The 25,472-nt window shown below is 38.8% G+C and overlaps 1 protein-coding gene across 2 annotated transcripts; it reads right to left on the bottom strand.

Moving 5' to 3' along the window:
- Positions 1–1,796: 1,796 nt before the first annotated feature.
- LOC110941955 (plasma membrane ATPase 1) lies at positions 1,797–7,858 on the bottom strand. 2 transcript variants are annotated; one of them, XM_035990360.1, is made up of 22 exons: positions 7,788–7,858; positions 7,613–7,682; positions 7,374–7,493; positions 7,157–7,255; positions 6,915–7,052; positions 6,671–6,805; positions 6,403–6,582; positions 6,103–6,309; positions 5,889–6,008; positions 5,676–5,795; positions 5,466–5,588; positions 5,242–5,346; positions 4,973–5,117; positions 4,533–4,697; positions 4,193–4,431; positions 4,082–4,114; positions 3,916–3,997; positions 3,332–3,492; positions 3,069–3,254; positions 2,796–2,978; positions 2,523–2,701; positions 1,797–2,112 (listed from the first exon to the last, which is right to left on the bottom strand). In XM_035990360.1, exons 2-22 carry the CDS (start codon positions 7,667–7,669, stop codon positions 2,016–2,018), a joined length of 2,874 nt encoding a protein of 957 aa, XP_035846253.1. In that variant the 5' UTR covers positions 7,670–7,682; positions 7,788–7,858; the 3' UTR covers positions 1,797–2,015. The 2 variants fall into 2 exon arrangements, with proteins under 2 accessions (XP_035846253.1, XP_022039344.1); XM_022183652.2 differs by having other exon boundaries at positions 7,613–7,857.
- Between the last annotated feature and the right edge of the window lie 17,614 nt (positions 7,859–25,472).

Genomic DNA, 25,472 nt, shown 5'->3' with positions numbered 1-25,472 from the left:
CCCTTCCATCTTGTGGCCTCGGTTGTTTTTCCGAGCCATGTGGATAAGCAACAACAGGAGACTGTGGTCTCTCACATGTCTAGCCTTAGGTTCAAAGGCTCCATATCAACCCCACCCATACCAAACAAAGGGAACACAAAAAAGCATGCATACTTTTTTTTTGGACGGAAAATTTGGTTCACTGATAGATCACTGGGGTATTATCATGTCATCAGTGGAACCATTCGATTATATCCATCCCCACTAGTCAATAATGCTTATACACCAATTCAAGATGAAACTCAATAAATCTAGGAAAACCTCCCTTTTCTGAGAATCGAACCCAGTTCCTAATGGTCCTAAGCCTTTACGTTTCTTTTCTTTCTAACTAGAAAACATACAAAACAAAATTTTATTAGTCTCTTAGTATTTTTTTTTTATAATTCTGTTCTTTCAATTTCTTCTCTCTCCAACGCTAAATATCGAATCTTACAGGAGTTTGCCGCTGGTCCTTGCCCTAGAATGCGCATCTATCTAGCAACCCAAATCCGACAACGATTCATTTTTATCTTGTTTGAGAATGTAAAAATTATATACGGCTAACCAAAATGTAATGTTACCATTTTTTTCTTTTAGCAAGTATTGTAATATACTAGAAATATGTGAGCAATTGTACTAATTGTATTACATAAGCATGTGCAAAAAGTGTCCTTTAAAAAGAAATTTAGGCTCAATTTTCAACAGGAAATGTCTTTTCTTTTTAAAAGACGATGTATCGTGTCAAAGTAAAACTATTCTTCTTAAAGGATATTCACTTTTGTTCTCTCTTTACATCAATTTCTTCACTCAACTTTTGAACAATTTACACCAAGAAGCATTGGAATTGGGATAGTGCTTTAAGAGTGAACTTTTGCTATATCTTGTAACATTCCAATCAGTGGCGGACCCAGAAATTATTTGTTGCGGGTGCGGATAAGGCGTTCAATCATATTTTCAAGGGGTGCGGTCGGGTTTTTTTGCCTAAAATATACACTATTTTTTTTTTTCAAGGGGTGCGGCCGCCCACCCACGACTATGGGTAGGTCCGCCACTGATCCCAATATTTACTAAGAAGATATTAATGATTGTTATTATTATCATCTAAGGTTATAAGACCTATTTATTTATGTTAAGTGTATTTTATAAAAATTAGGTTGTCATTTGTCTAAGTGATAGAAAGTCAGAAAAGTCAACATTTGAGATCAAAGTTAACTAAGTCAAAGTCGAGTGATAAAAAGTCAGAAAAGTCAACATTTGAGATCAAAGTTAACTAAATCAAAGTTTATCATTTAGTGAACTATGTCTATATGGCTTTTGGGAAAGGCAAAACCTTTAAATAGATCTTTTTTTTTCGCCATCATCACTTGGGTGGGGTGGTCACGAGTTTTACCTAAGAAGTTTCTTCTGTGAGAGATGCAGGGTTCGACTCCCACCCAGAGTAGTTTGTTCGAAATGGAGGGCTGGACCTTAGGGGATCGAACTCGGGAGATGGAGGTATTTCATTAAAGGTGTGTTTCGCTGAGCCATTCAAAAAAAATAAATAGATCTTTTAAACTAATGAAAGAGCTACCATTGGTTATCAAGAAATGAAGTGTTCATTGCAACACTTTCATAAATTGCAAGTGGTTTTCGGTTAACCTAACCAGACGGTCCAGTCCAGTTTTAAAAACATTACTAACATAGTGTTTATGCACGTGTCATTAAACATCAAATAAACTTCAATCCTACCGGCATTGACTTGATTCGTCATCAATCACGCAATTTTTAAATTTAACCCGTTTGAAATAAAACACAACCCATATGATTTTCAAATAACTGCGTCAAAATTATCACATCTACTCGTAAGTATTGAGGCCAACGCCATATGCACAACATATTACGGGTTCTCTTTTTCCCAATTCACAAGTATATGGGATCACGAGCCAAGACAAAACAAAAATAAATAAAAAACAAAAAACGACTGTTCCAACGGTAACCAACAGCCAGCCAACTGTGTCTCAGACGGTGTACGCTTGTTGAATCGTCTCAATGTCAAGACCCTTCAGTCTAACCACCGATTCAACATGACCCTTCAACGTGTGTAATTCTCTCAACCTAACAAAAACCCAAACACCAATTAGAAAACACAAAGAGTAAGGGGTTGTTTGGCAACTTCTGAATGGTTAAGTGCTGAACCAGTAAGAGGCCTAGGCCTGAATCATTAAGTGTTGAACCATCAAGAGCCAGTATAATGCTTAACTGTTCAGAGGCAAATGTCTGACCAATTCAGATTAAAGGTCTTAACCATTCAGACTTCGTATAATTCTTAACCATTCAGAAGCAAATGTCTGAACCATTCAGACATTTGTTCGCTAAACAAACAGTCTGAACCATTAAGTGCTGAACCAGTAAGAGGTCTGAACCATTAAGAGCCCCATTAAGAGGTAAACAAACAGCCCCTAAACTTATTGAAAACCATCAACGATAACGGTATATGTTTATATTGGATAACGGGTTGGCCATACCTTGCAATTTCAGCCCTCCGTTTGGCTTCTTCAGCCATCTGGTTAAGTTCCGTGACATTGGTGCGGTCACCAAACATTTTAGTGTCAGGAACTTCAAGCCCGTGAAGGGTTCGTTGCGCATGAGCCCATTGGAGCTCACGTTGTTCCTTCCCAAAGTCCTTTTGCCTCGTGAACGCAATCTTAAAAAAGCCAAAAACAGAAAACATCATTAGACAAAACAAAACATTTTCGCCCAAGTTTTATACCACAAAACGTTAGCACATTAGCGCATACCCTCCTCTCGATAACAAGGTCCCAGGCCCGCCCACTAAGCGCGTATCGGATAAAGAACTTGATGATATCGAGCGGGAAATAGAACACGATATTGTAGAGCCAGATGACTCCGGCCCATCCCCACCCGATTCCTTCTACCGCAGCAAAGCTCCAGTTGGCATAAACCGCAATTAATGTCGCAACCTGGTAGATACCGAAGACAATATTATTATTACTACTAATTTATTTATCCTTTATCTCGGAATAAAATAAATAATAGGAATATAAATTTACCAATTGGGCAATCGCGAAAGCAATAACGAGCAGCCAACCAGGACGTTCCACGAATGACCAGCTTCTAGATCTCGTTACGAAAATGAGAGCTTGGCTGATTGTGCTGACTTGGAGATATATCGCTGACGCCAGCTTCCGGAAGTCATCGTGCGCTGTTTTTTCAAGCGTCGGTACACCAAATGTACGCTGGAAATACGTTAACAAAAAAATAAATAAAACATGTCACCGTTTAGGGTAAGATGCTAAAGCATAAATGCACGTACCGGAAAGAAGTCTGTTTTATAAGCGGCCCAGAAAAATATAACTGTCATCATGGCTAGGTAACTACCAAGAACCACCCCGGTGGTGAAGATCTCAGCCAGTTTCCAGCTGTCGGGAAGAGGAGATGGCTTCACTCTATCCTTTGATATGGTCATTATGGTTCCTGAAATGAAATATGATTGTAAATATTATTTAGAGTTAATTGCCCGGATGGTCCCTGTGGTTTCACGTTTTTTCACGTTTAGTCCCCACCTTTTGAAAATAGTAGGTATGCTCCCTATGGTTTGTTATTTTGTTACTCGGATAGTCCCCTGAGTAGATGTCAGATAGTTTGGAAATAGCAGGTATGCTCCCTATGGTTTGTCATTTTGTTACTCGGAGTAAATGTCAGGGGACTATCCGAGTAACAAAATGACAAACCATAGGGAGCATACCTGCTATTTCCAAAAGGTGGGGACTAAACGTGAAAAAACGTGAAACCACAGGGACCATCCGGGCAATTAACTCTATTATTTATTATCTTAAAAATAATAATAATAACTTTATCTAATAAAACGGATTAGAGAACAAAGAAAAAAGCACAAACCGTCGTTAAGGATTGCGATGATAAGCACCATGAAAGGCGGGAAGTCAAACTTCCATATCAAAGCCAGCAGCATAAAACCGAGCTGAAACAAGAAAAAAAAAGTTTAAAAGATATTAATATTATACACATAAACATAACATTCACGTGATGACACTGCATAACTTACCACTATACGAATGGTGATTGAAACTGCATAAATCTGCGAAAATTCAATATAGTTAAGCTCAAAAGAATGTTTAAAACGAGCTAGAGAAGGTTAACGTTAAAGGGTCATTACAGTGTAATTTTTCATCCTTTGGAAGATGGCCCGACTGGTCAAAACAGCACTGATGATGACGCTAAGCCCAGGCTCAGTAAGGACGATGTCGGAAGCACTACGGGCTGCATCGGTTGCATCAGCCACCGCAATTCCGATATCGGCTTTTTTAAGGGCGGGAGCGTCATTTACTCCATCTCCAGTCATGCCACATATGTGTTTCCTAGCTTGTAAACGTTTTACTATTTCGTATTTGTGTTCTGAAATAAAAATTGCAAGGATATGTAATTGTATATAACATATTAACGTTATATCTGTTATATTGTTTCGACTTTTGCCAATTTATATGCAGAATACGTACCCGGAAAAACACCGGCAAAACCGTCGGCTTTCTCTATGAGTTCGTCGATGGGTAAAGCGGCAATTGACTCGTCTTTGTTTTGACCGAGTAAAGCCGAAGAAGGATACATGTTGGTTCCCATTCCAAGACGTCTTCCGGTTTCTTTCCCGATTGCCAGTTGATCCCCTGTTCAAAGGTTAGCGGGTCAAACGATTGCTGGTCGCTTTTTGGTCAACCCTTTTAGTGATCATACATGTGTTATGATTAGAAGCTATTTTAATCAGAAGATTAAAATTTAAAACCAAAAACAATAATTTGTAAAATTTGTAATTATGTTTGTTGTCGACTTATTTTTGTCATTTTTCTTGTAAAACGAAGGAATCATATTTATTTAAAGAAATATGTTTGACCACAAAGAGTCAAAACAAAAACAAAAACAAAAACTTCAAGACGATATGCACCTGTAATCATTTTAACGTTTACTCCAAGATTCAAAGCCCTTCGAATCGTCTCAGCGCTATCATGACGTGGCGGATCAAAAAGCGGCATTAGCCCAATGAACTGCCACGGCCCTCCGGCGCTCTCTTTCCGTCCCTCCGGAACTTCCTATTTTCACATAAATAAATAAATAAATAAACAAAACAGTCAATGTTCAAACCCTAAAAAAATAAAAGAAAATTAGCAAAACAAGCTTTCGTGTATAAAAGCATGAACGGTCAGAACGGGTTACCTGGTATGCTACAGCAAGTGACCTTAACCCACGGTCTGCAAATTTATCAATGACAGCATGAACTCGGCGTTCTATGTCTGATTTGTTATGCGCAAGATTCAAAATCTACACCAATTAAAAACAAAACCATTAATGAATTACGAAATATATACAAAAATTAAAAAAAATATATATTTTTTTTTCACACAACCGTCTTTTCGTCATTGGTTTGGATAGATACAGACCTGCTCGGGGGCACCTTTGCTGACTCTATGCATTTTACCCTGATTGTCCAGATACGTTAAGGCCGTACGCTTATCGGTAGGATTAAACGGCAGAAAGTGCAACTCTTGAACATCCGCACGCGCCTGTGAAGACACAAAATTAGTGAACTTGTATGAGAACGATGTGTATATATATATAAATATATAGATCGTTCATTTAGATAATATTACCTCTTTTGGATCAGCCAGCATACCGACAATTGCAGCATCGATGGCATCCTGGTTTTCGGTTCTGGAGGCACGCGCTGCCATCAGAACAACGGTATCGGCATCTACTCCTTTGGAAAACACCTAATAAATTAAGTCAACTCAAAAGGTCAAACTAGAAGTAAAAAACACAAAATTTGTTATTAAAAAAAAGAAACAAGCATCTAGGAAACCGACTTCAATAAGATTCTTGTCTACTGTAAGCTTGTTCAAAGTCAACGTCCCGGTCTTGTCACTGCATAGCACATCCATTCCCGCCATTTCTTCTATCGCTGTCATTCTTTTCGTAATCGCTCCCTGTAATAATCATAATAATAAAACATTAACCACAAAAAAATCAAAATAAAAACATAAAATCTAAAAAGAAAGATCATGTAGGAAGTTAAGAAACCTGTTGAGCCAATCGATGAGACCCGATTGCCATCGTTACGGAAAGAACGGTAGGCATAGCAATCGGGATGCCTCCGATCAAAAGCACGAGAAGATTATCGATTCCGGGCCTATATTGCCTATCTTGAATCGGGAACATTACGATAATTTCGATAACCATTCCAACAGCAATAGAACAAATACAGAAATTCCCGATCGCAGTCAAAACCTAACAAGTAAATCATAATAAGTAAAATCTTGAAAAACAAAATAACTCATACTCGGATTGTAATCGTAAAGTTTTGATTTTTTTTGTGCTTACTTTTTGAAAGTGACCGACTTGATTTGTGCTATCAACAAGATGAGCAGCTTTACCAAAGAACGTGTGGACCCCGGTGGCAATCACAACCGCTTCGATTTCACCTTGTTTGCAAGTCGAACCGGAATAAACACCATCTCCGGGACCTTTTGTGACCGGGAGAGACTCGCCGGTTAGAGCCGACTACAAAAGACAGTCCGTTTAGTACAAAATACCAGAATTAAATCAAGAAACAATTACACAACAAAACTTCAGGCGGTTGACCGCTCACCTGGTCAATCTTTAAAGGGTCGCCATCGAGCAAACGAGCATCTGCTGGAATAATATCACCTAACTTTATGCTAATTATATCACCAGGAACCAACATAGAAGCATCTTCCTCGTTCCATTTCCCATCGCGTAAAATCTTATATAAAATTCATAATAATAATTAACTAATCAACAACAAAACCATAATCTCCAAATTATTGAATTATAATTATAAAAAAAAAAAAAAAAAAAAGACGATACGATACCTTTGCTTTCGGGGCAAGACGAGCCATGAGAGCAGCTGCAGCATTACCAGCATTGTTTTCTTCAATAAAACTAATTGTGGAATTGATAATTAGCAAAGTAATAATACCCACAAAATCTTGCCAATCAGGAGGCTTCCCCTACAAAAAAATAAATTGAATTTAGGTAAGGTTTTTCTTAGAAAAAAAATGGTAAATTTAAGAAAATAATGAATCAATTAGGGTTCTTAGTTCTTAAATCTTACTCCTCCATTTGCAAGGGCAATGGCCATAATAGCAGCAGCTTCCATAACCCATGATAATGGGTTCCACATAAACCCTAAAAACTTCAAGAATTTGCTCTCCTAAACACACCCACATCATAAATTCATCAAATTTATTAAAAACAAAAACAATAACATAATAACAAGATTTTCCAAGAAAAACCCATATAAAATCTTGATTTTTTTTATTAAAGTTCACCTTTTTTTCTTCAAGTTTATTATGCCCAAAAATGACTAATCTTTCTTCAGCAGCAGCAGTAGTGAGACCCTCTTTGCTACATCTCAGATTTTCAAAAACCTCCTCAATGGGTATACTCTCCTGCAAAAAAAAAAAAAAAAAAAAAAAAAAAAAAAAAAAAAAAAAAAAAAACACTGAAAAATTAAAATCAAAAACAAAAAAAAAATAAAAATTTGAAACCCAGATCCAAGAGCCATTACCAAATCTACAGTCTCCTTCAAAACAGCTTCAAGAACTTCAGGCTTCTCTTCCCCCATGTTTCTTGAAAAACTGGTTGCAGATCAAGAACAAAACTTTAACATAAAAGATTGTTAAAAGGGGGAAAATAAAAGAAACCCAAATCTTTTTATGATGATTTGTGGGTTGGGAGGCCACCTATACCAAATCTACAAGGAGTGGAACGGCTGACGAGAGAGAAAGAGAGGTAACTAGTAAAAGACAAGCACGTTTGGATAGCCGAATGTTTTTTAAATAAAGTCTGTTTTATTTAGTTTTTAAAAAGATTTGAAATTGAAATTGATATTGGTAAACTTGATAGTTATTTTTAACCTATATATCTTTGAATATATTTTGATAATGTTTGTAGTTTTGAATATTGCAAGTTTGGTTAGACTTTTAAGTGATACGAATATAGATTTCCATTTCCGATTCCCAAGGAGCCACATTATGAATTTGAACAAAATTGATGATACATCAAAATATATGTGTTTCATTTCTTTCTTGAAAAAAATATGTGGCAAGGGATATGGCGTCTAAGTGGGAATACGGTGCCTTGCTACACCAAAATAGAGGCACTTCCCCACTTCCAATGAAAATTATAACATTATTCATCTTTCTCTCCCACTCACACATATATATTTACATACATATGTATGTATAATTGAAGGGGTTATATAACACTCTTTTCACTACACCCTCAAGTCATATAACTCCCTTTTCTTATATCCACTACACACTCAAGTTATATAACACACTTTTCTTACATATTTTGCCACTTGTCATATAACCCCCCTTGTGGGGTCTAAATCCATGTGTAGTGGTCAAGCCTCATAAGGGGGTTATGTGACAAGTGGCAAAATATGTAAGAGAAGGGGGTTATATAACATGTATGTGTATATATGTGTGAGAGAGAAATTATAGATATATATATATATGTATTTGTATATATGTGTGTGTGTGAGAGAGAGAGAGAAACAAAAACAATAACCCTCCTTCTTCCCGTTATAGATATCGCAGCTGATCACATAATCCCCCTCATAACATCGGGTCGGGCGGTGTTCCGGGGCGCTATAGGGGTTGGTGACACCATATAAGCTGCGACTACGGATGGCCTAATAGTAGATGCTTGGGCATTTTATGCCCAAATAAATGACAACTAATCATCAAAATGAAGATACAAATATCAAACTTTATTTGGTAGCTTGATTATTATCTATTTCCAGATCATCTTAATTCAAATTCGGGATAGAAATTGGTGAGTTTTGACGGGTGGTCCGTAGGACAACCCTTAAACGATCTAAATATGTGCACATCTCATGCTTTATTCGGTTAATTGTGGGAATTTGGTAACTACGGTGCGTTGGTATTTGCAGGTGTTAAAGTGCTTAAGATGTGGAACTTATGATGATTGGATGGAAAGTGCAAGCGGCGGAAGCAAGTTGGATTCCCTTTAGAAGTAACAAGAAAACAAGGAAGAAGAACTCAAGTCAGCACCGTAACCTACGGCTGGAGGCCGTAGGTTACGGCTCCCATGTTTTGACCAAATGCACCACCGTAAAACAGGAGCTTATGGCCGTAAAGTTCACTGCCAGCCGTAACCTACGGCAGGTGGCCGTAGGTTACGGCCCCATATTGACTTGTTGACCCATTGCCAGCCGTAACTTACGGCTGGGAGCGTAGGTTACGGCTCCGACTGATGTTTTCTTGTAACTCCTCATTTAATGCTGTTTTCAAGATATTTTATGGGGACTCATGATTGCCATTCGGTTACTATCTGATTGTGAACGATTTTTGGAGCTTGTTGGAGACCTTGGAGAGTGGAGATCACTTGTTAATCTTTTGTTTTATGCTTGTGATTTCCTGGAACATTGAAACTAGTAGTGTGATGTTGTTTCAAGCCATGAGTGGCTAAACACTTGGTGATTGTCCTGGATTGAAGGTTTGGTTGAGACATTTTATGTTTGATTTCTCTAATTTTTAGAATAACAATGTTTAATCATTATGATTTGTTGTTATGGTGTGTGATTGTTTGTTGGTAACTTGTTAATCCTTATGTTGAACTAATTAGAAACCATACGTTCTTGGTGCCGTTGGCAATCGAGATATCATGGGTATAGTTAGGCTTGGGTAAGGGTTGATTGATCATCAGGTAACAACCTCACGTTCTAGGAATCTGAGTACTTAGTTCCCTTTCATCACTGCAAATAATCACACATGAGCTATGTCTATGTAGTTCTTTCTAGTGAAATGATAATATGAATGTCGAAACAAACCAGAAATCTAGGATGGTCATTTGTCTCTAATTTGCTTACAACCAAATCTTTTCTTTTGCAATCTATTTAGTTAAATTTAGTTTTCAAACCAATTCTCAAACCAACTCTTGAAATTTACTTTCATTGCAATTAGTTTAATTCTAGTTAATTTAGATAAATCTTGAAATAACACGTATTCCACAAACTCCATGTGTTCGATACCAACTTGCCACTAACTATTTAGTAGTAATTGGATTAAATTTGATTGTGACCACGACATCACGTCAAATTTTGGCGCCGTTGCCGGGGAGTAGTGCGCAACGTGTGTTGTTTTTGCTTTTATTAAGTTTGTTATTTTTCTGGTTTACGCGAGGTGTGTTTAGTGTGCAGGTATTCACAGGTGCATGCGTACTAGAAGCTCTCACAAGCTTTCACCACTGGCATTTGATCCGGAAATTGAGCGAACTTTGCGACCAAACAGGATTTTATTAAGAGAAAACACAATCAGCGGTTCACCAACAACACCAATTACACCACTTCGATACATGGATCCACCACCACCACCACCCACTACGGGTGAACCTACTTCATCATTTATACCAACATCCACTCAACCTTCACCAAATACCACCATTCCATCAAATACTACCGAACCCACCATAATTCAAAAATGTTACATCAACCAACACCACACAACCCATTACTACCCAAGAAGAACCAACCATCACATTTAACCCTTCCACTACTATACCACCATTATCCCATTTCTTCCCGGGTGCGGGTCCGTCATATTCAAGCCATACCATAGCACCAATTTCGTCCATTGTCCATGCTACACCGTTTCGACCATCAAACCAGTCGGGTTTCCAATACTCGACTCTTCCATTTGGGCAATCTTCGGGAATTCAAGGAGATGGGTATGATGAAGGATTTGAGGAGTTCGAGGGTTTTGACGAAGACGGGTACGCTTACGGGGGTGATGGAGAGCAAGGGGAATACGGTTATATGCAAGGCCAAATGCAAGTGATGCCAAATGTGGGTGGAGTGCAACAACAACAACTCATACCCCAACATCTGAGGCCTAGGCCACAAGGGCCACAATTGCAACGTCCCATACCATTGCAACAAGTTCGCCCATAGAATGTCCAACAACAATTCCAAAGGCCACTTCAAAACCCACCCATGCCACAACAACAATTTCAACAACCAAATGTACCACAAGGACATATACCACGACCAATGGGTCCTATGCGTCCAAGGGGTAGGTTTGGTGTACCAAGGAGGCATCTTAGAGAAAATGCGAGGGGTATTGAAGCACATTTTAGGCCGGTGATCACTCACAATCCTTCACCGGTGGTTATTCCTCATAATAACCAAGGAAGAACCCTGTGAGGACCAATTCCTTACAAAGTTTGCCGAAATATAAGGGTCTAGCAACGGAGGAACCTTATTTTCATTTGGAGGCCTATGATTCAATTTGTAACACTCTTGGGAGTCAAGGTTTTTCGGCCGATGATGTGAAATTGGTTTTGTTTCAATTCTCCTTGGAAGATAAGGCAAAGAAGTGGTTCTACACTTTGCCTTCGGCATCTATTTATACTTGGGGGGAAATGCAACAAACATTCTTAGACGAATTTTATACCGCCCAAAAGACCAATGATGCAAGAAAAGGGTTGAGAAGTTTTCAACAACAACAAGGAGAAATGTTCCATGAAGCTTTCGACCACTTAAACATGATGATCAAAAATTGTCCGCACCATGGAATTGAGCTTTGGGAGTTTATGAGCGCCTTTCATGAAGGGTTGTGTGCCGAAGATGCACGAGATTTGATGTCCATCACAAATGGGACTTTTGGCACCAATTATGAGAATGAGGATTGGGAGTTTTGGAACAAATGGCCATTACTTCAAAGAGGAAAGCTCAAGCATCAAGGAGAGCATAACCGGCCATTACACGAACACAAGTGCATGCCGCCGAGGATGGTAATTTACAAACTTCTAACCAAATTTATGATGTTTGTGCTCTTTGTAATGAACTAGGTCATGCGGCTGAAAATTGCCAAGGAATGATGGAAGGGCAATATGAAGAAGTTCATGCCGTTCAAGGTCAAGGAGGGGGTGGTAGAAACTTCAACATGAATTCTAACACTTACCACCCCGGGTTGAAGAACCACCCAGCTTCAGCCATAAGTTACGGCCATGGGGCGTAGCTTACGGCTCCATATGAACAAACAAAGCCTTACGGCTTGGAGCTTCTGTTTTACGGCAAACCAAAACTCCCAGGTACCGCCGTAACCTACGGCTGGGAGCCGTAGGTTACGGCTCGCAGTAAAAGTGGGGGGTCTTTCTTGTCGGCGTTTTACATAAAAAAAAAAAGAAAACCGAAAATAATAAACTAATAATAATAATAATAACTTTATTAATAAAAACAAAATCAATAATAACCCCATCCACTCATTTTCATCCATCATTCCCCAACCACAACCTTTCTTCTCCATCTTTCTTCTCTTAGAACCCTAATCTCCATAACCTTCACATCTTCATAACTCTCTCAAATCTAGTCCGATTTCAGTGATTTTTGGGTCCATTTTGGGTGAAATTTCACAAGGAATTCATATTTACTCTTGTATCTTGAAGATTCCTTTGTTTTGGGGTCGGATTTGAGCCTAGGGGGTGCCGAAAATTTGGGGCTTTTTGTGGGTTTTTGTGTGAACTTCAAGTTTTTGTGATTCTCATCTTCTACAATACTAAGGTATGCATTTTCTTGTTATTCTTTTATGTACATTGAGGTTTGTAAGTTTCAATCCTTGTTTTTGCTTACACACTTGCTAGTACATGATAGATGTAGGAATTTGTGAACTATTGAAAGTATGGATATAAATGTGTTGATGTTTAGTGAAAATTTTTTGGAAAAATTCTGATTTATAGGGACATCATGCCGAAATTTTGTTTGAAATAATGAAATTTTTGGTTTTTGCACATTTATATCCATAACATGAAGCAAGTGTGGGGAAGATTGGGTAAAAATACTAACTTGAATTGTTTGTGTGGTTTTGAATGTGTGTAGGCATGGTGACAAAAAAGGGGAAAGGAGTTGCAAGCTCTTCTAATGCGCCTCAAGGGGATGCGGCACAACAAAAAAGGAGGAGATTGACCCGGGTTGGTGACCCGAACTCGGAGGAGGATGCACCTCCAAGGGGTCCAAAGCCGGATTGGACATCCGGTTCATTGTTAGACCAACCCGCGGAATGGAGAGAAGATCTATTTCATGAACAAATGAACAATTTGAAACAAAGAGGTGAAGCATTTATTTGTGAAAAAGAGATTCGGGAGGTTGATTTCGGGCCATTCGGGATCACGGCCAAGTTTAACGCATTGGGTTGGGGGGCGGCCATGAAGTGTTATGATGGTGAGGTAAAGAAGATGTATGACAAGCAAATTCAAGAATGGGTGGCATCACTTGAATGCCCCCCTTTTAAGGCCCCAAGCAAGATGAGACTTGTTGGACGGTGTAATGGGGTGAAAGTAGAAATGTCTTATGACTCTTTGCGCCGGATAGCAAAGTTTGATGACGGGCCAGCCAATGAGTACATTTACCCGAGTCTCAAAGACCTCTATCACGAGCCCAATCAGCATCCGCAATGGCAAAATATGCTTGATTACCTTTTCCTTCCGGGTATTACACATGGGAAGTTATATAGAAGCAATTTGAGGATGGAAGCAAAGTTATTGTTGACATTGTGCATGTACAATGTTGTTCCAAGGCGGGGTGACAAGATGGAAGTGCGGCACCAAGAGGTACCGATCCTATATATGTTGATGCGTGGTTCTCCTAAGGTCCCATTTCGATTCCTAGTATTGAATAACATATGGTTGAGCAAGAATAGTGGGGAGAGGAAGATTATACCTCATTGCCGGTTGATTACGGCATTGCTTAAAAAATATGGGGCGACTAAAGGAGATGAAAAGGGTTCTTACAAGAGGTTTAGACCATTCAACCTTAAGAATCTTGGGCCGGGGTGGATTTACACAGAATCGGAGAGGTTTCATAAGTTGAAAACAAATGGGAGAAGGTGGAGAGCATTGAAGGTGGATGCGAGACCGTTACGACCGGGAGAGGCCGAGGAGCCCGAAACAACGTATGATGAAGTGAGTGGAGATGATGACTACCGTGAAGATACATTCATGGTAGATGCTCAGATAGGGGTGCCGGTCAGGCGGGAGTTCAGGGAGCTGGTGTACAATCTGGTTATGTGGGGAGTGCATTTTATTATGCACAACAGGCTTATGATCCATACTGGGCCCATTCGGGGGATATGGGCCAAATCATTGAACAAAGGCGGCCACCCACTTTCGGTGAATGGAGTGAACCAAACCAGATGCTATTTGATCAACAAACTTTCATGGGTGCTAGTGTGGAAAGGGCTATCAAGAGAAGCTATGATAGAAAGGAGCAATGGAACCGTGCTCATAGGTATGCCCATGAAGAAGAAATAAACAACCGTTATTTAGATGATCGCCAGAGACGCATGCATGACCAATGGCATGCGGGTCAACCAGTTGTAGGAGATCCGCCCGTTGTGGACTATACCACATTACCACCATATGATTGTAGTGTGTCATACCCCACCCCACCATTGCACCATTCTCAGTGGGTGGATCCACATGCTATGAGTTACCAACATGCGAATCCAAGTGGTGATCAAGGAAGCAGCAGTAGCGATGGAGCATTTGGCTTTGGTGAGTGGACTGATATGATGACATCCATCTTCGGGCCTCCACAGCCGAAGTACTACTAGCCAGGTTGTATTTTGCTCCTTTGTACATTTTTGTATATATGTTTATGTGGTATGTTTATGTTATGGTTGGGAGGTAGGGTGGTGTTTGATGTTGATATGTTGTTGGGTTGTGAGAGTTGGTGGTGTCTTTAATAATAAAATATAAAAAAAAATCCAAAAAGAAACTTGGGGTTTGGGAATATAAGCAAGTGGGGATGTTTTTGGTTAAAGCAATCTTTTCCTCAAAACCATACATTGGGACAATGTATCCCAAGTGTGGGGATGGGGGAAATTTTTTGAGAAATTAAAAATTTTTGTAAAGCCAAGTGAAAAGTGTAAAAATTTGAAAACTTGATATGGTTCCACTTGACACACCGACACCCTTTCCTAGTCTTTTCTTGGCGAGGATTTGAGCCACACATGATTGTTATTGATATTTCATTGTTTGAGTGGCGGTGTGTGTTGTGTGTTAATAGAACTTGAGTGTGAATTCTTGTTAAATCCTAGAGTTAGTATGCTTTTGAAAATGATAGGGGACTTTTAGGAAGCCTCGTCTGGATGTGTGAGAGTGCGGGATTGGTGGGTTGGACCTCATACTTTACATATATGAGCATGGTATTGTGAGGGGTGGGGGTTTGGTCCTTAGAAAGCCACATTTGAGCCTTAAACCATTCGGTTGTGACCCAAGCCTACTTCCTATAAAATTTTACCTATTGAAATGACCCGGTTTAGGAATTTAGTTGGTAGTGTTGATGTTCTTGTATATATTGTTGAGTTTATGTTAAAAAAAAAAGAAAAAGAAAACAAAAGAAAAAAAAATTGAGAAAAATATAAAAAAAAGAAAAGAAGAATTTAGTTGAAGATGTCGTGTATATAATTGATGTTGCTTTGTTTAGTAGTGAAAATAAAACCGGGTCAAATCAATTAGCTCCTTCATGTGTATTCCACCATTCCCTACCTTTACACTTAGCCCCGTTATAACCCGTAAGTCCCTTTGATTCATAAGCATGCTAGATATTTGTTAGGAGGAAACGTGATTCTTATACAAGCTTATTGTCGCATACACACACACACGTATTGAGTGATTTAGCATAACAATTTAACTTGTCACCGAGAGTTCTTGTGAGGGGTGTGCCTTGTGGAATTATTGAAAGTTAGTAAAAGGATGGCACTTTAGCTTGGTTTACATGATTGATTGCTTGTGGGTTGAAAATAGTTGTGAACGAGTTGCTTGGGACAAGCAACGGGTAAGTGTGGGGATGTGACGGGTGGTCCGTAGGACAACCCTTAAACGATCTAAATATGTGCACCTCTCATGCTTTATTCGGTTAATTGTGGGAATTTGGTAACTACGGTGCGTTGGTATTTGCAGGTGTTAAAGTGCTTAAGATGTGGATCTTATGATGATTGGATGGAAAGTGCAAGCGGCGGAAGCAAGTTGGATTCCCTTTAGAAGTAACAAGAAAACAAGGAAGAAGAACTCAAGTCAGCACCGTAACCTACGGCTGGAGGCCGTAGGTTACGGCTCCCATGTTTTGACCAAATGCACCATCGTAAAACAGGAGCTTATGGCCGTAAAGTTCACTGCCAGCCGTAACCTACGGCAGGTGGCCGTAGGCTACGACCCCATATTGACTTGTTGACCCATTGCCAGCTGTAACTTACGGCTGGGAGCCGTAGGTTACGGCTTCGACTGATGTTTTCTTGTAACTCCTCATTTAATGCTGTTTTCAAGATATTTTATGGGGACTCATGATTGCCATTCGGTTACTATCTGATTGTGGACGATTTTTGGAGCTTGTTGGAGACCTTGGAGAGTGGAGATCACTTGTTAATCTTTTGTTTTATGTTTGTGATTTCCTGGAACATTGAAACTAGTAGTGTGATGTTGTTTCAAGCCATGAGTGGCTAAACACTTGGTGATTGTCCTGGATTGAAGGTTTGGTTGAGACATTTTATGTTTGATTTCTCTAATTTTTAGAATAACAATGTTTAATCATTATGATTTGTTGTTATGGTGTGTGATTGTTTGTTAGTAACTTGTTAATCCTTATGTTGAACTAATTAGAAACCATACGTTCTTGGTGCCGTTGGCAATCGAGATATCATGGTTATAGTTAGGCTTGGGTAAGGGTTGATTGATCATCGGGTAACAACCTCACGTTCTAGGAATCTGAGTACTTAGTTCCCTTTCATCACTGCAAATAATCACACATGAGCTATGTCTATGTAGTTCTTTCTAGTGAAATGATAATATGAATGTCGAAACAAACCGGAAATCTAGGATGGTCATTTGTCTCTAATTTGCTTACAACCAAATCTTTTCTTTTGCAATCTATTTAGTTAAATTTAGTTTTCAAACCAATTCACTCAAACCAACTCTTGAAATTTACTTTCATTGCAATTAGTTTAATTCTAGTTAATTTAGATAAATCTTGAAATAACACATATTCCACAAACTCCCTGTGTTCGATACCCACTTGCCACTAACTATTTAGTAGTAATTGGATTAAATTTGACTGTGACCACGACATCACGTCAAGTTTCACCCTGCCAAGGTGATATACTATCGTTGAGTTATATTCCTACTCTGTCGCTCATGGCATTATAGCCTAGCGGCATCTTGGATAGGATAAAGTTTAGGGGCCATTAGGTTCTGGGTTCAATTATCTTTGAATACATTTTTATAATGTTTGTTAGTTTTGAATATTGCAATTTTGTGTTAGACTTTTAAGAGCATTCACAATAAGGCATTTTAGCCTTTCATTGTTTCTCATTTTTCCACCTCGTTCATTTTTACCTATTGTGGACTCCAATTTTTGGGTTCATTTTTCCTATCCATATTTCCTCACAAACATAAAAAAAAACGAAGAAAAGGTGGGGTATGTGGCAAATGGTGGGGTCGGGAGGGGGTTTTTTATATAAAATGATGGTGATGTGGTAGCGTTTTTTAGGTTTCCTTATTGGGTGGGTTTTTGATGTTTTTAAAGAATGGATGTTTTTCTGACGTGACAGCTGACTAAATATGTTTTTAGGTGTTTTTAATATACCTTATTGTGGATGGTTTAAGTGATGAGAATATAGATTTCCATTTTCGATTCCCAAGGAGCCACATAAGAATTTGAACAAATTTGATCATACATGAAAATGGATGTGTTTCTTTTTTTTCTTGGCAAAAATATGTTTTAGGGGTGATGTAACACCTCATAAAATCGTGTCCAATGATTTGTTGACACGTGTCCTTAATCCTAAATATGTAAAATGTTGACTAGGAACGACTATTGTTGCCAAACAATAAAAAGATGTATGTGGAGGGACTAAAAGTGTCAACATGATTAAACTATGCCTCTGAATGACTTTTTACGATGTTCGTATTCTTTAACGAGCCACTTGTTGGACGAACGATACCGTTTGTGATTTAATTCAAGAAGTTGTGAATTGAAGGGTTAAAAGCGTCAACATGTTAATTTATACCAATGAGTGACCTTTTAACGAACCCGGAGCTTAATAATGTTTGGTTATACTCCCGGGTGTGCCCAATAATGGCTTAGAGGGGCTAAATGTGTCAAAAATAAAAGATATTTGAGTTTTGGAGGCGAAGGAGTTAAATCTGCCAACTTTTGAAAGTTGTTTGAGGGTGTCGCATGGCGCGACGCCACACCTGGTTCTCGGTCGCGTGGCGCGACGGCACCATCTGCGCAGAAAGATTATGCCAGCTGCAGGTTGCATGCATTGGTCACCACTCTTACCACCTTCACTCACATAAATCGAAACCATGGACTCATTGCTGGTATTAGACACATCCCTGGACACCTGGAGTGATCTTGTAATCTCTCAAACACCTAGCTTGATCCTACAAACTCAGCTCCAAGTATAAATAGGTGCATTGTGTCACACCCCAACTGATGGCGGAAACATCGGGATGAGACGAACAAATTGCTCAAAACATCATAACACTATGTGACAATATAAATTAAATTGAATTTCATAAATTGCTAAAATGTAATACAAGAAATCAACATGAACAACATTGTTTCGAATATACAACAACAAAATAGTTTAATCTAGGTGTGTTTCTAAGTCCACTTAAATATTGTTTCTTCACTTAGCATCATCTTGTCTATCATCCTGCAGCATGTATTAAAATACAATCAACAAAAGTTGGCGAGTATACAAGTTTGATACATAGTATAACATAGAATAAAATTGTTTAACGTGCTCGTATCCAACATGAACAACAATATGCAAGTTACTAGTACGCTGAGATTGTGTAACAATATGTTCAAACCCAAGAATCCAATGCGTTAAAATAGCCTATCCCAAAGTATCGCGGGAGGTAACATGTTTAACTTAACAATACCCCAAGACTCGTGGGCGGTGCATTACTCCTATAGCGCTATAATTGTTAAGGTGGGCTAGCAAAGTTAATGAGCATATATCAACACAAATAGTTTACGTAGCATACGAGATTAACAAGCATCAAATTGTTCAAAGTTTCACTCCCAATAGTCTAGCGGGAGATTAACATGTTTCAATATGGATAGAGTGTGATTCAAATAGTTTTAAGTGTTTTTGTGTTTTTACATAGAATACATGATGCACCCAAAAGTGTTTAAAAGTAAAATGGGTTCAAGTATACTCACAAAATTGTATATGCTTTCCGATTTATCCAACGTGACGAGGTTGTTGAGACTAGGAAGCTGAATGTGTTCGATTTGGAGTTTAAGAGGATGTTTACACTTGGGGATTTAAAGTTTAAAGACATGAAAATAGACATACGAAAATAATCATCCATCACATATGATGTTTAGATGATATACTTACTAACTTGATAATGTCCACTTGTTCATCGTCAAGAGTTCGGTTTGTTTGAATGTTATATAGGTATTACATAGAGTATACTATATCATATATGTCAATCATGAGGTAGAAGGTTAAAGTCTTCATTTAGGCACCTCTAAGTATCATGGAATTCATACATGAGGTAGGAAGTACAAAGCTTCCATTTAGGTACTTCTATTGTTCACCACTACACTTGTTGTTATAAACAACAAGGAAGGTCATAAAGTTACAAGAAATAATGAGATAACAACAACTATTCTAAGAGGCAAACATCAAGCAATGTGTGGATTTTCAAGTAGGATAGCCCAAGCTAATCCTAAATCACACAATCATCAAACTTTAGGCTTGAACATCACTTGTGGGTTAAACCCTTGAACAAAACAGAAAGTTTGTGAGGTTTTAACCTCTGATTTAACATGTATCAACCTTGTTTTTAAGCCTAACTAACCATAGATGAGGTTATAAGCATTAGGACATAGGTTTGAGATGAGTTAGACTCAAGTTCAACTAAGATTAACAATGTTTTAGATGAAAACAGAAAAGTCAGTTGCTTCGCATAAACCTGCAATCACATGAGAAGCAAACAGATCGTTATCAAAACACTTACTTTTAGGAACGAAATTTACCCCACTGATCAGTGTGTTCCTTGCATTCTTGGGGTTTGCTTGAGTATCACTTGGGAGCTTCCCCTGCTGTTGCTTCAATGCGGCTACTTCACTAGCTAGTTGCCCAATTTGCGTTGTCAGCGGCTGAATGGCCTTGTCTCGAATCTCATCCTTCTGTCTTCTAGTCTCGTCCAACTGATTCATCTTTTGTATCTCATGCTGCATGTTCTTCAACATTTTTATGATCTCATTATTGCCCTGTTGGTAGCTTCTTTGATAACCAAAGTTGTTCCCCCCCTTGATAGTTATTCTGATTTCGGAGCTGAAACGATTAGTTGCCACCTTGGAAACCCGAATACCTGTTTCCGTTCCCTTGCAACATCTGCACTTCGTCATACCTACCTACAATGTTAGGGCACTGATCAGCTATGTGCCCTAGGTCTCCATAATGCCCACACATAGGCATCTTTGCACCCGTTTCCGAAGCGTTCTCTACCACTCTTACCGTCGCATGCCTACCTCTCCTCGATGATTGCGCTTTCCTCTTTGAGATACTTGCCATTTTCTCCAGATAGTCCCAATCCGCATGCTCATAATTTGGACCAAAGGTACCGTTCGATATCGAGCTGAGGTCCCATGCATCCTATGATGTTAAACCCTCATGAAATGCATTGAGTAATTCCCACAATTGTATGCCATAATGTGGGCAATTCTTCAGCAACATCTTGAAACGGTTGAAGCACTCATGAAATAACTTACCAGTTTGTTGCTGAAAGTTTCTGTTATCTCTCCGAGCATCGCTGGTCCTCTGAGGAGTGTAAACTCATCCAGAAACAACTGTTGCATTTCGGTCCATGTAAAGATAAAGCAGATGGCAGGGTGTGGAACCTTTTTTATGCCTTGTCTTCAAGGGTGAATTGGAAGAGTACCAATTTCACCTCATCAGCAGTAAAACCTTGGCCCCTAATAGTGTTACAACGGGCACCGTAAGCGGCCATATGCAGGTACGGTTCCTCAGTTGCCAATCCATGGTATTTGGGTAGACTTTGGATGGACTGTGCTCTAACCTCAAACGAACGACCATGTAACAAAGGTATTACAACCGGTGATGGGTTGTTAGCAATTGCGGGTTTAAAATGGCTCTCAATCCCCCGTACCGGTCCTCGATCATATCGCCTCGGAATACCCTCGAAGTTGTTGACTTGTGGAATTAGATTTCTCGGGAGTGGCCTTTGTTGACCCGACATTTGAGGCACCGGTGGTGGTAATGGAATATCTATTGGTCTTGTAGATCGGCTGTTAATTGATTGGCATAGGTTGATGAACATGTTGTTGGTACCCAACCGTACCCAGATTCCATCTTTCTAACAAACCATATCCCGTGTTGTATCTTTCATAACTTCCCGCATTCATCACCTGCCTATTACATTGAGTACCCCCATATATCTCGTATTCGTCGTAACCTTCAACGAACTCCCCCGAACTATTCCCTTGGTCGAATATGGGAAACTGTTGTTGATGAGCTGGGTGGTAATGTGAAGGATGGGTCGATAAGGGAATTGAGGTGGATGAGTTAACAGTTTGCGGCTGGTTTGGTGGAATCGGGTTCTCGTCAGCAACAATCTCATTTTGATGACTGTCGTGAACGTCAATCAAAAACCTATTTAACCTAAATAGCCAGGGTAAGTTGCGTATCGAATCCAGAGGAGTATGGTGGAAAGCGTTATGAATTAAGTATCTATTAACCTAATTGCAATAATACAAAATCGGTTTGTTTTGAGAGTTTGATTAACTAAGAATTACTAAGAAAATGAGTTTGTAAACAGTTGGAGGAAACAATGGTTCCTCTGGATTTCAGATTCAAAGCAAACTTCAGTTACGTGTTTGATTGTTTACAACTACATAGACATAATTGCATAATTTGATTAATTGATTGTGATTACCCAAAGACTATTTACTTCGATTGAATACAATGGAAGGTTATCATATGAGTTACCAATTGCAGTTACTAACCCTAACCCTTATCAAAGGTATCCCAATTACTAGAAATCTCGGGAATTGAATGAGTTTGAATTAAGATTTAAACAAAAACAACTGTTTACAAATCAATCAAATCATATCAACTGGTAAAAAGTATCGAATGCTTAGATTACCAGATTCTAACAAAAGTTCAAACACAAAACATCGGTTCACTTACAAGAATCCTCCATCCGGAGAAAACCATAAAGAAATTAGCCGCTCATCTCGGTTGTACGATCTTCACAAGCTTGAAAAGTGGCTGAATCATGTTTGTGATCTTGATTGTGATGAAGATATGATGGTTGATGTTGATTTAGAGCCAAATAAACTCTCTTGCTGCCACAATTCGTCCCAGATGTGATAATCTCAATAATTAGGGTTAAAACCCTTTTAATCTCGTCCATAAAGTCAACTTTGCACGCCTCCGAGATCCCGTCGTAAGCTACGGTCATTATATTTTGCAATAACATGTCAACCGTAAGTCCTGTTTCTCAAACGTAAGTCACGTTCCAAGCTTTCTGTAAACTTTTCATTCCTCTTCATGTCAACCGTAAGTCACGGTTGACAAACCGTAAACCATGTCGCAACTATGGCTCTCATCTATGCCTTCACACACAACTTTCACAAATTGACACTTTAACCCCCTAGACTTCAATCTTTCGTATTTCTTGCACATCCGCGATATTTTATGACCCGAAACAACTCGACACAATTCCCGAACACCATGTTTATCATCCTCGAGCGTTCTGTTCCACTTCCATGCACTTTAACTTTACCGAATTAAGCGTTTAACCTGAAAAATCATAATCCCGTGTAGTTATCACATTCGAAGTATATAAACACCTAAAACGCAATAAAACACGTAGGAAAATAACGTTAACGCTCGTACACACTCTCCATCAAGTATGCGAGTTTTTGTTCTTAAAATACACCTCAAACATTTGTAAGCGCATTTAGAAGGCTTTTATAATATAGAGTAAAGTGCAATTTGCATCCCCTGAGGTTTGGTCCAGATAGCCATCTTACAACCCTGACTTTCATTTTTTTCCCACTGACTCCCTGACGTAGTTATTTCATTGCCACCTGCCCGACTGTTAGTCAACAGTTAAGTTAACCGTTAAAAACAAATAAAAGACTATTATACCTTTATTTTAACCAAGCGAATGACTATTATACCCCTGATTCTTATTTCTTCTCCACCACTACCTCAGCCTTCAATGTTGCCGCCTTTAACCAACAGCCACACACCACTACTTCCCACCAGAAATCACCACTGGCCATCGACTACCCGAAATCCCATGACAAACACCACCATAAACCACTCCTTTTCTTTTTCCATCGAAACCCTAACCCCGATTTCAGTTTACTCATTTGAAAGACGCACTTGTTAATTTGATGAAAACCACGGGGTTCTGGCGAGTCTTAGGTTTGCTTTTGATAAATTGTTGGTCAGATCTACGTGGATCATTCCAGTCTCTTGATTTGGGCATAGGGAATCTAATGATGGTGTTGGTTTAAGTTGTTAATTAAACGACGGTGAAGGCAGTGCAAGGATACAAAGTAGGCAGTTTGAGTTGTTAAACGACGGTGAGGGCGGTGCAACCTATTTACACAAATCCGATTAAGATAACTTGAGTTCTGTAATAAGCATGTGCAGATTGAATCTTGAGACCATAATGACAACTAAAATCTAGTAGGTTGGTGGTGAGGGTGGTGGTGATGATGGAGATGGTGGGGGAAGTGGTGATGATAGAGGTGGAGGTGGAGGTGGAGATGAAGAAGAAGATGCAAGATTATGATTATACCCATCAAGTGGATGGTTAAACATTTTTTCACTAACCTTTGACAAACAGTCGGGGGCAAGTGGCAATGAAATAACCACGTGAGGGAGTCAGCGGGCAAAAAATGAAAGACAGGGAGTCAGACACCAATCTAGACCAAAACCGAGGGAGGCAAATTGCGCTTTACTCTATAATATATTTAGTAAGTAATCCGTCAGAAACTATTACCTTGGACGAATAACAGAAGTTGTTGGTGACCCTCGGCAATCCGTCAAAAACAATCAATTTGCAGTGGCGGATCCAGAAACTTTTTCCAGTGGGTTCGTTTTGGTAGACTCTCACTAAATTTTTCCATATCATACAAGATTCTCACTATTTTTTCTATTTTTTCTATATTGAGTTGGTTCATATGAACTCACAAAACAGAGCTGGATCCGCCACTATTAGTTTGGACAACTTTTTGAAAGTTGTTGTTGATATGGTACATTAGTCAAGACGATAAGACTAGTGGGTACGGAGAGCCTCATCCCCAAGGGGATGGGCCGCCACGTAGGAGTGGCTTTAAGAGAATGGACCTAGGGGGTGGGGATGAACCCCTTTATATATGTATGTATAGGTGCATGTGTGTGAGAAGAGAGGAGAGAGGCCCGTGTTATCCAGCTGTGGGGAGCCGATCTTGCCGAGCCGGAGGAGTGGGGGGTGGTGTGGGGGATCGGCGCCGGTCCTAGCCGGGCCTCAGCTAGCCCCCATACCCACTAGTCTAATAACTTGGTAATGTATATGTCGGTATTGTGTCACAATGAGAATATCGACTAACAAATTCTTGATGGATGACTACCAACATATCACTGATAAGTGAGATAACGATACTCAATTATATTTTGTATTATCAAAATTAAAAGTTATAATAAAACGTATGATAAATTTATATAAAAAACATCATTATCAAATATCCATTCATATAAACAGATTTAATATTCACATTCTTACATAATATCACAGCTTTTTTTTCAGTAAAGTTTTATCTCGAAATAATGCAGTGTACTTTTTCTTAAGTTTTCAGTTAAATCTATTTTTATTTTAAAAGTATCTCTGTAACTGTTTGCTTTTTTTTTTTTTCTTTCTGAAAGGCAACTGTTTACTTTATTTGTAAACATGGTACACATTTAACTATTGTTAAACAAGAATTGAATATTTTCTTTAATAAGATACCGACGATGCCATCTATCAAAGTTTAAATAATTGATTTTTGTTGTCAGCATTCCATTAACTTAAAGTTAAAGCAATATATTCAATTCGTACTATAATAATCTTTCGTGATTTAGTTCTATTTGTTTATTTATTGTTTACTGTATAATATATGTGTATTGGTGTCCTAAGCATAAACACTACACATAAACAACATTAATCAAACAAGTCTCTATTATTAGTATCGAACAAACTATCAAAGTAGTATAATAAATAGAACAAATTTATTTGTCACATATACGTGTTTGTTCACAACCTTGTCGATAGTTTTACGTTGGTTCTTCCCATACATACACAATGTTGATATTGATGTTTAA

The sequence above is a fragment of the Helianthus annuus genome, chromosome 5 (genome assembly GCF_002127325.2).
Source record: "Helianthus annuus cultivar XRQ/B chromosome 5, HanXRQr2.0-SUNRISE, whole genome shotgun sequence".
Classification (NCBI taxonomy): Eukaryota; Viridiplantae; Streptophyta; class Magnoliopsida; order Asterales; family Asteraceae; genus Helianthus; species Helianthus annuus.
The sequence above is the reverse complement of the archived record's forward strand: the minus strand, read 5'-3'. Positions and strand labels throughout refer to the sequence as shown.